The 13,635-nt window shown below is 36.4% G+C and overlaps 1 protein-coding gene across 1 annotated transcript in view; it reads left to right on the top strand.

The window, feature by feature from the left end:
* Window positions 1–13,635, top strand: part of LOC102810039 (RING finger protein 17-like) — an 85,333-nt gene that overhangs the window by 61,596 nt on the left and 10,102 nt on the right. Inside the window, exons 25-31 of the mRNA XM_085505178.1 lie at window positions 2,129–2,335; window positions 2,959–3,122; window positions 5,099–5,706; window positions 6,576–6,748; window positions 7,958–8,077; window positions 8,846–8,932; window positions 10,299–10,526. Coding sequence (XP_085361304.1) covers window positions 2,129–2,335; window positions 2,959–3,122; window positions 5,099–5,706; window positions 6,576–6,748; window positions 7,958–8,077; window positions 8,846–8,932; window positions 10,299–10,526 — 1,587 coding nt within the window. The remainder of the gene's footprint in view (window positions 1–2,128; window positions 2,336–2,958; window positions 3,123–5,098; window positions 5,707–6,575; window positions 6,749–7,957; window positions 8,078–8,845; window positions 8,933–10,298; window positions 10,527–13,635) is intronic.

The following is a 13,635-nucleotide window of genomic DNA, read 5'->3' as shown; positions in this document are numbered from 1 at the left end:
CAAGTACTCCGCGGGTATATGGCTTGTTCTCACATCAGCATAATTTTCCTCGAGTTCACTCATCGCTTTCCCACATGCACTTCTCGTTCTTTGCTGTTAACTTTTTTGCACTCTAATATGGTGTTGTTTTTGTCTTTCTAAACATAGAGTTTATTTTTGACATTCAACGAGATTGCTTGAATTTTGAATTTGATGACGGTTCGAATTTATCCACTTTTACAGTGATCAACATTGCGTTCGAGTAGAGTTACTAGTAATTACAAGCCTGATTTACATTTTTCTTGCGGTGTTTTTTGTCAATGTATTAAATATAAGGGCTTTGGGAAATAACATAATTACATTGCGCGAGTGAAAGAGTTTGGTGAGACTGTCACAACACGTTTTATTTATTTCCAACGCGCGTGGTCGGCGCCTCTGATTGCGTTTATTTTGTATTTTTGTTTTCAAAATGTATCACTGGCTGCGTTTGTTTGTTTTCCTCAACAAATTAACTGTTCCGAGATCTCTTTCATTTTTCGCCCGGCTGCTGCCAATCCAATAATTCGTCGTCGCATGTACTCAGACAAGCGATTAATCGTCACAGTCATTATACTAGTAGTTTAAGTCCAATTGATTTGTAGAAATTCAGCTATGCGATAATTATATGTGCAGTTTTGTTTTGCGCACCCAGACACGAGCAAAAGTTAACCAATAGATTTTCTGAACTACAGCATTCGTATTACTTGTGCAAATTGAGTAAGGGTCATAGTGTGAGTTGCGTTCGCAAATAACAAAGTGTCAAATTATTTTGAGCGCCGTTCGGAATAAATTTAGTCAAAATCACACACAGAAACACACACACAACACACAAATACTAGTACTCAATACATATCGCGATTGACCAGTTATATAGTTGAACTACACACACAAGGACGTAAATATGTAAATACAGGTCACAGTTCGACTTGCGTAGCAAACGTTACAATGTGTCAAGTGATTTGAAGGCGTCTTTGTTCCAACACAGAGAAGCAATAGGCGTTGTGTTTTGAATCGTCATTAAAACCTAAATTTATTACGAATAAAAACTTAAGTTTATACATACAATGTACGATCATTGTTACTCCAGCGGTCGGTTGGCAAGCGGACGATGTTTCTGAAGCCAGCCATAGCAGGAGCGAGCGAGCGAACAAAAGCGAGCGAGCGAGCGAACAAAAGCGAACGCGAGCGAGCGGAAAAAAAGCGGTCGGTTTCCGGTCGGAAAGCAGCGAGCGAGCGGAAATTAAGCGATAAGCGGTCGGAAAAAAAGCGATAAAAGCGGGAGGTTGAGCGGAATGAGTACTGTACCTGGAAACCTGTGTGTGGTAAGTATGGTGTCGATCTAGGATTATATCATTGCTACCTGGAAACCTGTGTGTGGTAAGTATGGTGTCGATCTAGGATTATATCATTGCTACCTGGAAAACCTGTGTGTGCTAAGTATGATGTAGATCTAAAATTGTGGCAAATTATTTACAAATGTTTGTGGGTTTACTTTTTCTAAGACTGCGCCCGAACAGGGACTTATGGATTGCCCTGCATGCATGCATACATGTGCACGCCCAGACATACATCTTAGATACGCTGGACCAAACATGCATTCAAACATTACACATACAACATACATATGCTCATCATTTGTTTCACAATCTGATTCAAAATGGCCGGATAGCGAGCATTGTAATTTGTACTAATAAAGCATTTCTTTGCTGTTTATAGATGGATTTTGTTCAAACTTGGTACATACAATTAGACATTATGAGTCCCTGATGTATGTCATTTTGTTTTTCAGATCAGATTCAAAATGGCCGACTGGTGGTCATTTTGTTTTAATGAATGTGGTTCGAGTGCCATGTCTCTGACATGCTTTGACTGATTATGTTATGATGTATTGATTTGATTCAAAATGTCTGAATGGTGGCAATTTTTGTCCACAAAAATCAAGCTTTTCTGGCATTCCGGTTATGCGAGGATTCTGTTCAAATTCAAAATGACTGACCGATGGCCATTTTGTTTTAATTAATGCTGTTCAACAGCAATATCTCTCAATATGTGCCATGCATGGCTTTAATTCTAATTTTTAATTCTGTATTTTAATTTTGTGTTTATTTAGGTTCTCTACATTGACTATGGTAATTCTGAAGTTATAACTCTTGACAGTTTACGCGTATTAAAACCAGAGTTCATGATTCCTCCCCCATATGCAATATGTTGTCATTTATCTGGGATACAGCCAGCTGGCGGAAAAAATTGGACAAGAACCGCTTGTGAATTTTTAGTAACACTCATTTGTGGTGTTCAATGTTTCCTGATTCAAAAGGTATGACTTCTATTTCCTCAAACTATTAAAATGATGAATTTATTGTTCTTGTAAATAATTTTACATTCAGGTGATTAATATTTTGAATAAATTATACTATGTTTAAAGTGCTTAGGCCAATTTTATTCAAACTTTGTATTTACATCACTGATCATGGGATTTTAATACATGTCATTTTGTTATGCATTTTGATTCAGCCATACTCAAAGTGTCAAAGCAATTTTACTTTTGAGTTTCAATGAAATTTAACCAACTGATATTTTGTTGTATTTTTTAAATACTTCCTTTTCTCTTACACTCTTAACCAACTTAATAAGTTTAAATTTGATAGAAAACCAAAATGTGCATGCCAATTTTTTTTGTCTTTCCCATTTGTGTCCTCAAATCAAATTTATTCAAATAATGACAAGAACTTTGTTCTTGACAGTTAATGACTTAATAATTACTCTGGTTCCTGAGATTCTCAGTTATATGGCCCATACTTTTATGAAACATGCCTGTTTCAAATATATCCAAGCTTTCATGTGCATTTTCAATAAGGGTTGTTAAGTCCCCAGTATGAGAGAACTCTCAACTTTTCTCTCTTGAAAAAGAAAAAATAGCTGTTGCGCAATTATTTGCAGGCAGAATATGGTGATGAAGGAGTAGCCACCACTGTACCAATTGATTTGCTTTATGAGTCCCCCACTACTATAGTCACAAGTGATACAGACAAAGCACCAGAGCCAGTATTAGAAAGTGCTGTGCAGACTATGATATTGCAAGGACTCGCTTTGCCCTGTCGACCGTAAGTGTGATTATCCTTGTATTTTTCCAGGGGTCTTGAATGTATCATGATCATCATGGTTTTCGGTATATCCTTGGACAATAATGTTTTTGGATGCCTTCAGGGTTTTTTGTTAGTCCCCGTTCGGACACAGTCCGAATACGGGGACTTATGTTTTTTGACCTCCGTGTGTCCGTGCGTGTGTGCGTGCGTCCGGACCTGTATCTTAGAAATGCCTGGACCAATCACAATCAAACTTCACACATACATCATACATGATATCATACATATGCACGTCAATTTGTTTCATGATCTGATTCAAGATGGCCGAATGGCGGCCATTTTTGTGCTAAAAATCATCAAAATCGAGCATTTCTCGGTTGTTTACAGATGGATTTTGTTCAAACCTTGTATATACGTTGGACATTATAGGACCTTGATGCACATTATTTTGTTTTACGATCTGATTCAAGATGGTCCAATGCCGGCCATTTTTGTGCTAAAAAATCATAAAAAGCAACCATTTCTCGGCTGTTTATAGATGGATTTTGCTCAAACTTGGTATATACATTAGACATTATGGGACCTGATGCAAATAATTTTGTTTTTCAGATAACATTCAAAATGGCCGGCTGGTGGCCATTTTGTATTAATCAATGTGGTTCTCGTGCCATATCTCCAACTTGTTTTGACTGATTATGTTCAAATTTTAAATATTCGTTATTCATTATACATCATGTCATAGATATATTGGTTTGACGATCCTATTTAAAATGGCCGAATGGTTGTCATTTTTGTACTAAAAAATCATCAAATATCAAGCATTTCTGGCATTTATGGATGGATTTCGTTCAAACTTGGTACATACATGTACATTAGACATTACGGGTTCCTGATGCACGTCATTTTATTTTTCAGATCAGATTAAAAATGGCTGTCTGGCGGCCATTTTGTTTTAATGAATGGGTTTCCAGACCCATATGTCTGACTTGTTTTGTCTGATTATGTTCAAATTTTTAATATTCATTATACATCATGTCACAGATATACGGATATATCGGTTTGATGATCTTTTTCAAAGTGTGCTATTTTTGTGCTGAAAAAATCCTCGAATATCAAGCATTTCTTGCATTTATGGATGGATTTTGTTCAAACTTGTAACACACGTTAGACATTACAGGTTCCTGATGCATGTCATTTTATTTTTCAGATTGGATTCAAAATAGCTGACTGGCGGCCATTTTGTTTTAATGATTGGGCTTCTAGAGCCATATCTCTTAAATGCTTTGACTGATTATATTCAAATTTTATATATTCGTTATACATCATGTTATATATATATATACATTCATTCAAAATGGCTGATTTTGAATGCTGTTCCAGAGCAATATCTCTCAATATGGACAAGTACTTGTTTGACGATCAGATACAAATGTCAATCATTTTAATGTTAAAATAACCATATTCCTGACATGGTTATATTCCAGCTATATTACTATAAACTTAAATTTGATAACTAACGGGGACTGTGCCATGCACGGCTTGTTTTTTGTACTTTTACTTCTCAATTCTGCAGATGTTTCAAGATGCATCTCAACCTGTATCCTGGACATGCCGGGACTGATTTCATTCAAATGTACATCAAAAATATTGGGATACATTTGCACATTCATTCTTTTCAAGATGGCCAAACGGCAGCCATTTTCATGCTTGAAATTCATCAAAATTAAGCTATTCAATTGTTCATGGATATATTTCATTCAAACTTCATTGAACCGTTTTTGATGCACAACAATTATTTTTATGCAGACCAGATTCAAAATGGTCGCCTGACAGCCATTTTTCACACCCTATCTCTCTTTCTTGACCTATCACGTTGAAATGTTACACATATATTGGTGGCCATTTTGTTTTAATGAATGCTATTCAGATCTATATCTCGTGTTCATACTTTGTATATTTTTAAATGTGATTACGTATTTTCTTTATTTATACAGGCAGACAAAATCCATCTCTCCAGTGAAGGAACAGGAAATAACACTAAAGATATCGCCGATGATTGAACCTGATGAGGGTTCGGAAGAGTTGGAGTCAGTGGTGAAGAATAATGAAATATCACCGAAAAAACAGGATATGAAGGAGGTGAAAACTGAAGAGCAATCTGAGGGAATATTTGATGATGCGGATGATTTTGATATTGACAAAGAGAGTAAAGTAGTTGATATGGCAATACCTAGTGAAGAAACTGTTGTGATTACCAAGGAACCAGTAATGCCTGTTGTCATTGCAAATGATATAACCAAAATAACTGTTTTTCCACCGACTAACATTTTAAATAATGTAAATGGTCCTGCGGGATTAGACTGTCTTCCATCGCCCCCAGGTATTAACAATGTAGCAGGAGCGCCCTTTGGAGGAGCTGTGATAAATGTCTCAGTTGCACCATCTTCGGTCTCACCAAGAAACAGTCCAGATAGCTTTGTGACTGAGAGAAGCAATGTGCTTTCCTACAAGCCACCTGACATTCCTCTGACTGAGACTGTTTCGCTTTCAGTGACGTTTATTAGTAAAGATGGTATGATCTATGGGCATGAAGTTAGAGAAGGTAAGTAAAAGCATTTAATTTTTACTCGTTGTTGATAGTAATTAATCTTTTATTGAATTTTTTTTTTTTTAGCAAAATTGAAACCCATTGATTAATTAATGCATTTGCATTTGATAATTATGCTTTTTATTGCATATTTTACTGCTGAATAAACATACAACAATAACTGATTGATTTAGATGCAAATTTGTGCATATTAATTAGCCTAATTTGCATATTAGACATTATTTTTGCTATTCCAAGAACCAAATTAGTTACAAATACCAATTTTAATGAAACCTAAGGAAATAGGAATGTGCTAATTATAACTAATATTATTATACATCTGTCACCGTAACGCCATAAGTTACAGCGTGCCGTAATTTTGCTGTATTTTACGGGGTATTTTCATCCTACCATATTAGGAAATTCAAATTCAAAATACCTCAAAGTATGTACTCAGACAGTACCCCGCTGCACGCCGGTCGATACTCCAGCTGTACCTTATGTGACCGAAACAAATGTTGATACTTTTCACCATATAGTAAAGCGTTAATGACCCAAAAATCACTAATTTCATGGATGTTTGACCTGTTTTTGTGCGAACAGTTGTTCCATAACCATCATGATGGTTAAACAGCTATGGTATATAAAATCATAATGGAAATGTCAAGGAAATCTGATCATGGTAGCTAACTAGTTGTTTCATAACATTTCATTCAATAATTTCAATTTTGTAAAAACAAGAGAATACATTGCTGTAAATATCAGCATTTCCCTAATTTTTACGTAAATTCCAATTGGTTAAACAGTTCTAGAAAAAAATGTTTTGAAAAAATTAATTACAATTTGTGCTGGTAAAATTATCAGAGATTAATGTTTTTTTTTAGGAAATGACAAACTGATGAATGTGATGGCCAAATTACAAAGCTATTTTAAGGACAGTGAACCTCCAAGTGGTGACATTGAATGGAGAATTGGACAGCCGTGTTCTGCGTTATTTTCTGAGGATGAGCATTGGTATAGAGCAAAGATACTGGATATAACAGACCAGGATATAGAAGTAAGACGTCCATTCCTGTTCGATTCCTAATCATTCCACTTTCGCACCATCTTTGTATGGTTTTGCCCCAAATTATCTATGTGAATTAATCGAATTTTATGTACCGAGTCGTAGTTTAAGATCTGAATCGAAGTTTCTTATTAAAACTCGTCAGATGTGTAGTAAAAAGTCCAAGGTGTTATACAAAGACCGTGCTTTTGAAAATTTAGGTCCTGAACTTTTTAATGAATTACCTCTGTCTGTTCGTTCTAGTCCTTCAGTAGACATTTTTAAATCCAGACTGAAAACGCACTTATTTAAATGTGCTTTTAATATTTGACTGATTGTTTATTGTATCAGCGCCTTTGATCTTCATATGTTGGAATTGTTGCGCTTAATTAAATAGTTATTATTATTATGAATAAATAATAGATTGATGGAATGGTTGGTGGAATTGAGCATGGAAGAGAGGGAGGGAGCAGGAAGATTGGAATAGGATTGCAGGGAAAGGAAAAGATGATTGATCGGAAGGATGGTAGGGAAGAATGCATGGTATGATAGATGGAAAAATGGATGAGGATGGATGGATGGATGGGTTGATAGGATCGATGAATGGAAGGGAAAGATGAATTTCTGACATGGAGGAAAGGATGGATGGGAAAGAAATAACGGATGGATTGTTGGGATGAAATGGAAATGATAAATTATTGGTGGGATTGCAGAGATGAATGGAAGGGAAAGAAGGCAGAATGCATGGATTGACAAGATGAATGGGAAGGAATGATAGGGTGGATGGAGATTTGATGGAATGAGAGAGAAGGGATGAATAGATGAAGTTGACGGATGGATGCAAGGATTAAGTTACAAAGTATACACAAGAATGGGTACTCCATAGCCAAATCTAACACAGATATTCTTTTTGCAAACTACATGTAATTCAAGATGGCCAATGGTGGCCATCAACAATGGTGTTCCAGGGCCATACATGTATCTGACATACCTGGCAAATATTATGGTCAAACATGGTTATAAAAGTTCCATTGTTATTTTATAAACCTGGGTTAAATATGTATTTCCATACACAGCATTTTATTTAATTTCAGTTTTGTTTACTATTTTACATTGAGGTCTATGTCATATCCTAATTATACTTGTTTACTGTGTAATCATTGAAATGATTCTAGCTTCCTGACAAGCCTAATCTGCATGTTTGGATATGTATCGTTGCAGGTAGCATATATTGATTTTGGTAATACTGAGACTGTTTCAGTAGAGAATCTAAGAGACGAAGTTATAGACACAGATGTACCACAGCAATGTTTGGAATGTTTATTATATGGTGTAACACCAGTAAGTATTGTCTAAAACACATTGCGCTTACATCAAATTGAAATTCGATATATCCTTAAATCATGTTCAAATTGTTTCTCACAGATGACTGATACAGTTTTGATTCAAATTGGTATGGCGGTTAGGCTTATTTGTTTTCAGGTGATTTGAATAAATACGGCCAACTGGTGGCAACTTTGTTTTAAAGCGGCAGGGTTGTCACCTGCACATGCCTGGAAATTGAGTTCCAAGTTACGATAACAATTGAACACACACTAAAATGCAAAGGCTCATGGGTAGACGCTTGTTTGTAAACAATGACATACTATGGCCATCTGACGCATGCTCAGGTGACAACTCCCTCGCTTTAAATTGCTTCTATACAGGTCTTTGTTTCTTGCATTCACAGATTTGATCATAGATTACTTTAAAACTGGTCATTTTAGCAACTATTACTCGAAGAGGACTTGTATAATGTATACTGGATTTGAGTTTCACATTACCTTTTTTTAGAAATTCAACCAAATGTGTTCGGCCAATGGCAGTACATTGCCATTAAGGACTGATAACATCACTATATACCCTCAGACTATATTTACTTTATTAATATCTTGGTCACTGCAGTTGGGGCTGGAATATTGTTAATCTGAGGGTAGCTAATGAGGATGAATGGAACTGTAACTGTGTATTGTCAATACTTGTTTTATTATTGCATCAGGTGTCCTAGTAATTTGATCTGATATCCATGTTGTAAAAACTATTTTGCACTCTCAGTCTGTTGAATTTCAGAAATGTGGAGGTGGTAAGTGGTGTGATGAAATGATTTACTACATGTTGGAGTCATTACTTGGAAACATAGTCACTGTAATTATCAAGGTATGATATATTGTATTTTTAGAAATGCAAATTTTTATCATTGGTTAGCAAATAAAGATATAGAATTACGTAATTTTCAGGGATGAGAATTTTCTGCGGATTTCTAAGCCCCAGGGATCGATTTTCTGAAACGTCTAAATCTGAAGAGAAAATTTTAGGGGGGTATTACAAAGAATACAAATCTTGTTAATTCACCGGAAGTAAACACGCGTCATTGTTGCTGCAAGAGGCCCTGTGTCAGTGTATGGTCGAAGGGCGACAACTCGCGGTGTCTCCAATGCAGAATGTCCGCGACTCTTTTCATCAGTGCAATCGTAAAATTCGAAGTGGTTTTGAAGTTCAAAGTAATATGTAACGATTAACATGATTGACTGGGTTTGCTATTTTTAGTCCTGTTCGGATGCAGTCCAAAAACGGGGACTTATGTTTTGACCTTTGTGCGTCCAGATCTGTATCTTAGACATGCCTGGACCAATCACAATCAAACTTCAAGCATTTATGGATGGATTTTGTTCAAAGTTGGTACATACCTTCGACATTATGGGACCTTGATGCTCATCATTTTATTTTTCAGATTCAAAATGACTGACTGGCGACCATTTTGTTTAAATGAATGCGCTTATAGAGCCATATCTCTGATATGCTTTGACTCATTATGTTCAAATTTTATATATTCGTTTTACATCATGTTATAGATATATAGGTGTATTCAAATTGGCCGACTGGTGGCCATTTTGTTTTAATTAATGCTGTTCCCAGAGCAATATTTCTCAATATGGACAAGTGCTCGTTTGACGATCAGATACAAGACGTCAATCATTTTAATGTTAAAAAATCAAGCATCATCTTCTTGATCCATACTTCTGACATGTTTATGTTCCATATGTTATGTTTTTTGTGACAGACGACAGTAAATTTCAAATATTGAATGTAAGTGTTGTGTCTCTCGAGTCATAGTGTATTTTTACCACAGAAGTCATATTCATATTTGAGACGACATGACAGGGTTGTACAGCCATCTCTCTATAAAAGGGCAATTTAATGCACTACCTTGGCGTCAACCAGGCATGGTCGTTAAAGCGCATGCAATCCTTAACCTTGGTTCCCCGGAAGTATTCGTTACTGTAAACTTTTTATTCTGTGAGTCAGTACAAAATTTTTCCCGAGGTGACTTTCAGGAAATTTTCTCATTATGTATGCCATAAATCCGAAAACTAGCAAAAATTGCTAGCAGTAAAAATTTTATGTTTTACAGGTAATTCCCAAGACGACAAGTCATAGGATGTAATTTTAGCATGGCTGTGTGAGTGTGCAACCATCACATTCACTGTAATACAAATTAAAATATTTGTAATTGTTATTGCAGCAACCTCCAGAAGTGGGTAAACCTCTGCTAGTAGATATAATGCTGGATGAATCCACTAGTTTGTCTAAAGTATTAGTACATCTAGGTTGGGCAAGGTGTTTTAGTGACAATATCGTCATTAAAGATGTCAATGCAAACCCTATGAAGTCTACTTATAAAGAACCAACACTCCCACCTCCTGGTGTCTTCTTTCCAGTTAATGTTACTCATATTAACAATCCATCTCAGGTGAGTCACTTAAAATATTGCTCCATTCATCAGCTGGAGTCTTTTCAGTTATTATTGGGGAGGTGATCAAAATCAGACAAGTGGTTTCCGTCTTGATAATGCGTTTGTTTATTCATCAAAGCGTATATTTCACAAAATTATGTTGCTTTGCTTTTGTAAAATATTTGACGAGTTGGGTTACAATACTCTGCACCGATTTGAATAAAAACAGCTATTTCCTAATGAACACTAACTTCAGTGGATCACACTGAAATGAAAACTTGTGTTTTGCCAACAAGCTTCTAGCTCAAAAGTTCAGCAACTTGACTTGTAATTATAATTCTGTCTTTATGTGTCCGATGAGGATGGTAAATAAATAAATAAATTTAAAAGAATAGGTGATTTCAGTATCATGACTGTAGGTACATTGTATTCTATTTATTGCATCAAGCAAAAAATCCTATACAGCCGGTAACATCACTGGTGATAATGATTTTTCTTGACAGAAAATGTTTAACTTGATATGTCAACTGTTTACTATGGTAACCTCATGCTCCCCTTTCTACATCAGTAGCTCAAAACCTGACAATCGTAAAGTTAGCAGCTAGTTGCAGCCCAAATGACATACAACCTACAGTGTTGATTTAAACAAAAACAAAAATGACCGACGCCAGATCTCGTGGATTTTGTGAGCTAGTTGACAAAAGTTTACTTTTGGGCCATGAAAAAGGTTGTACAAGATAAGAATATTAAAAATATTATTTATAATACAAGAATAAATTTAAATGACAAAAGAATAATTGCATAAAAAAAAAAACTATGACTAGATGTCCAAACAGCGCCCTCACATTTATGAACACATTCCTGTAAATCTCACAAAATTATGCAGCATTAAAATAACGAGAATTGTTTGAGTTTCGAACATCGAGTTACGAAAACATAATTTTAGAAAAATCATGCCCACTTTTGTGAAATCACACCCAAATTATAACTCATTGTTAAATTACTACGAGTTACAGGCAATAAACATTGTTCAGCGCCTATATTTAGTCACTCGCAGGTTGACAAGGGGTTGCTTGTAGGGGGAGAAAGCTGTACTCCCAGCATACGTTGTCAATGTGGGTTAGTGACTGTCTACCTGCAAAACGTATGCTATGAAAATCAACTACTGAACAGTTAATACGGTTAATGATTGAAGAGCATGTCTAATAAGTCATACAGGTGTTTGGCAGAAATGCAAGAGTTTACAGGATTGACAATGCTTGGAATGCCCGTCTCAAGAGTTATTCAGGTGTTTGAATGTAAATACGATAACAATCACTAGACCATCTACCAAGTGTTTGAATGAGATGGTCAGGCAGATGGACACTTGCTGCAGTTGTAGCTGCTCCGATGCGAAACAAATGTCCAGCAATAAACAAGCCTAATCTGGCGAGAAGAGTGTGCAATGAAGTGGTGAACATATCACGATTAAGAGGAATACTTTCTGGCAGCAAAAACAATGGCTTGTCAGATGTAGCATTCATACCTTTGCAGACAGAGAATTTGATGTGAAAAGTTTTGAAACAGAAAAGTTTTGATGTGAACTGATGCGCACAATCAACACGTCCTGCTACAATGATGAAATTGACGTCTCCAACAAAGAGTTGAAGTTTGGGATTTGAAGGTTCTTGCATTACATGTCAGTTTGGTCGCTACAGCGAAGAAAGCCAAAGAAGGCTAGCAGGAAGGCTGTTTCAAGCAAAAGGTCACGATAAGTTCCGAAAACACCATTACGGAGTAGACCACATACATGTGTAAGCCCTTGGAGATATCACCGGTAAGTGTCGCCGAGGAACCTTGCATGCAACAAATCAGAATCAAAAATTTTTGCCACGTAAAATTGTACAAGAAGACGAAAACAATGCTTTAGAAGTAGTCCTGGCACAACTCATTGCATGCCTTCATTGGTGTCAGAATCTACGTAATGCATTGAATGGTTAACAGTTAAATAATAATACAGAAAATCAGAATAAGCTTTCATTGGTCGGACATGATTATAGTAACAGGTAAAATAAACTTATTAGTAAGAGGAAGGAGCATATCAGTATCCATTGTTTGACGAGAAATGAAAAAAAGCGTCTCTTCTCACCCAGGTTGTATGTATTGCCATACTTTCAACTCATCGGTTTTGACTTAGGCACGCAGGTGACAGCTAGCCAGACCAAAAACCCGGACAGGAAAAAATCTGAATGACTAAACGCACAGTTTTTCCCGAGCCGCACACAGGGTGCGGAGAAAAACAGAAGTGATCATAAGGCAAGATGGCGTCGCACTCATTGCCGAGGTCATGGGGGCACCTGACCTAGATTTTTCTCTTCGTCATCAGCTGAATCACAGATAAATTTTCACAGTTCAAAATATTCATTTTGACTGACCGGAGTCTATGATGGGTAACTGAACATAGTGAATAATACAACTGGGGCCCTCTAATTACACAGGATTTTTTCCTAAAAACAGCTTATTGAAAGCTTCATCGGCTTGCGAATTACAAACAAACGACTTTGCAGAAGCTGAAAATTAATGCAACAGAAAGTTAGCTATTTGAAAACCACATTTCGTTGCGAGCACAAGCACGATGGATGGTTGCACCTCCACTTAAGTGTTTCCAAAGCTGGTGTGCGCTTGCAGAGTTGGTTGTTTTCCATTGATCTGACAGAATTATGATATTACTGCTTGAGCCATTCTTTCACTGTGGTTGTGTGCGTCTTTCAGTCCACTGGCAATTCGAACTTGATTCTCATTCTCAGCCCATGCAATTTGTTGCATATGTGGCTCAAGTGTTTTGATTGTATCTGCACTGGTTTATTTGCAGGCATGGACCATAGATCATCCCACTTGACTTTATATTGTTTGGTACATGAGAATGTATGGCAATTTGAATGGTGTTGGCATAATTTTCCATATATTACAAATTACTGCATTCACATCACAATTAAATTTTTTTACATATCCATATCCTTCACTTTCTTCCAATTTGGTCAGAAGCTGACCAGGTACTGCACTTTTGCTTGCTGGATTAGAACCCTGATGATGTCAGTTGGCAGTCTGTCTGTAATAACTAATTTGCCTGTGCCACCCCACCCTTATA

Source organism: Saccoglossus kowalevskii, chromosome 11 (genome assembly GCF_978046115.1).
Source record: "Saccoglossus kowalevskii chromosome 11, keSacKowa6.1, whole genome shotgun sequence".
Lineage (NCBI taxonomy): Eukaryota > Metazoa > Hemichordata > Enteropneusta > Harrimaniidae > Saccoglossus > Saccoglossus kowalevskii.
Note: the sequence above shows the minus strand (reverse complement) of the source record. Positions and strands in the feature narration are given on the sequence as shown.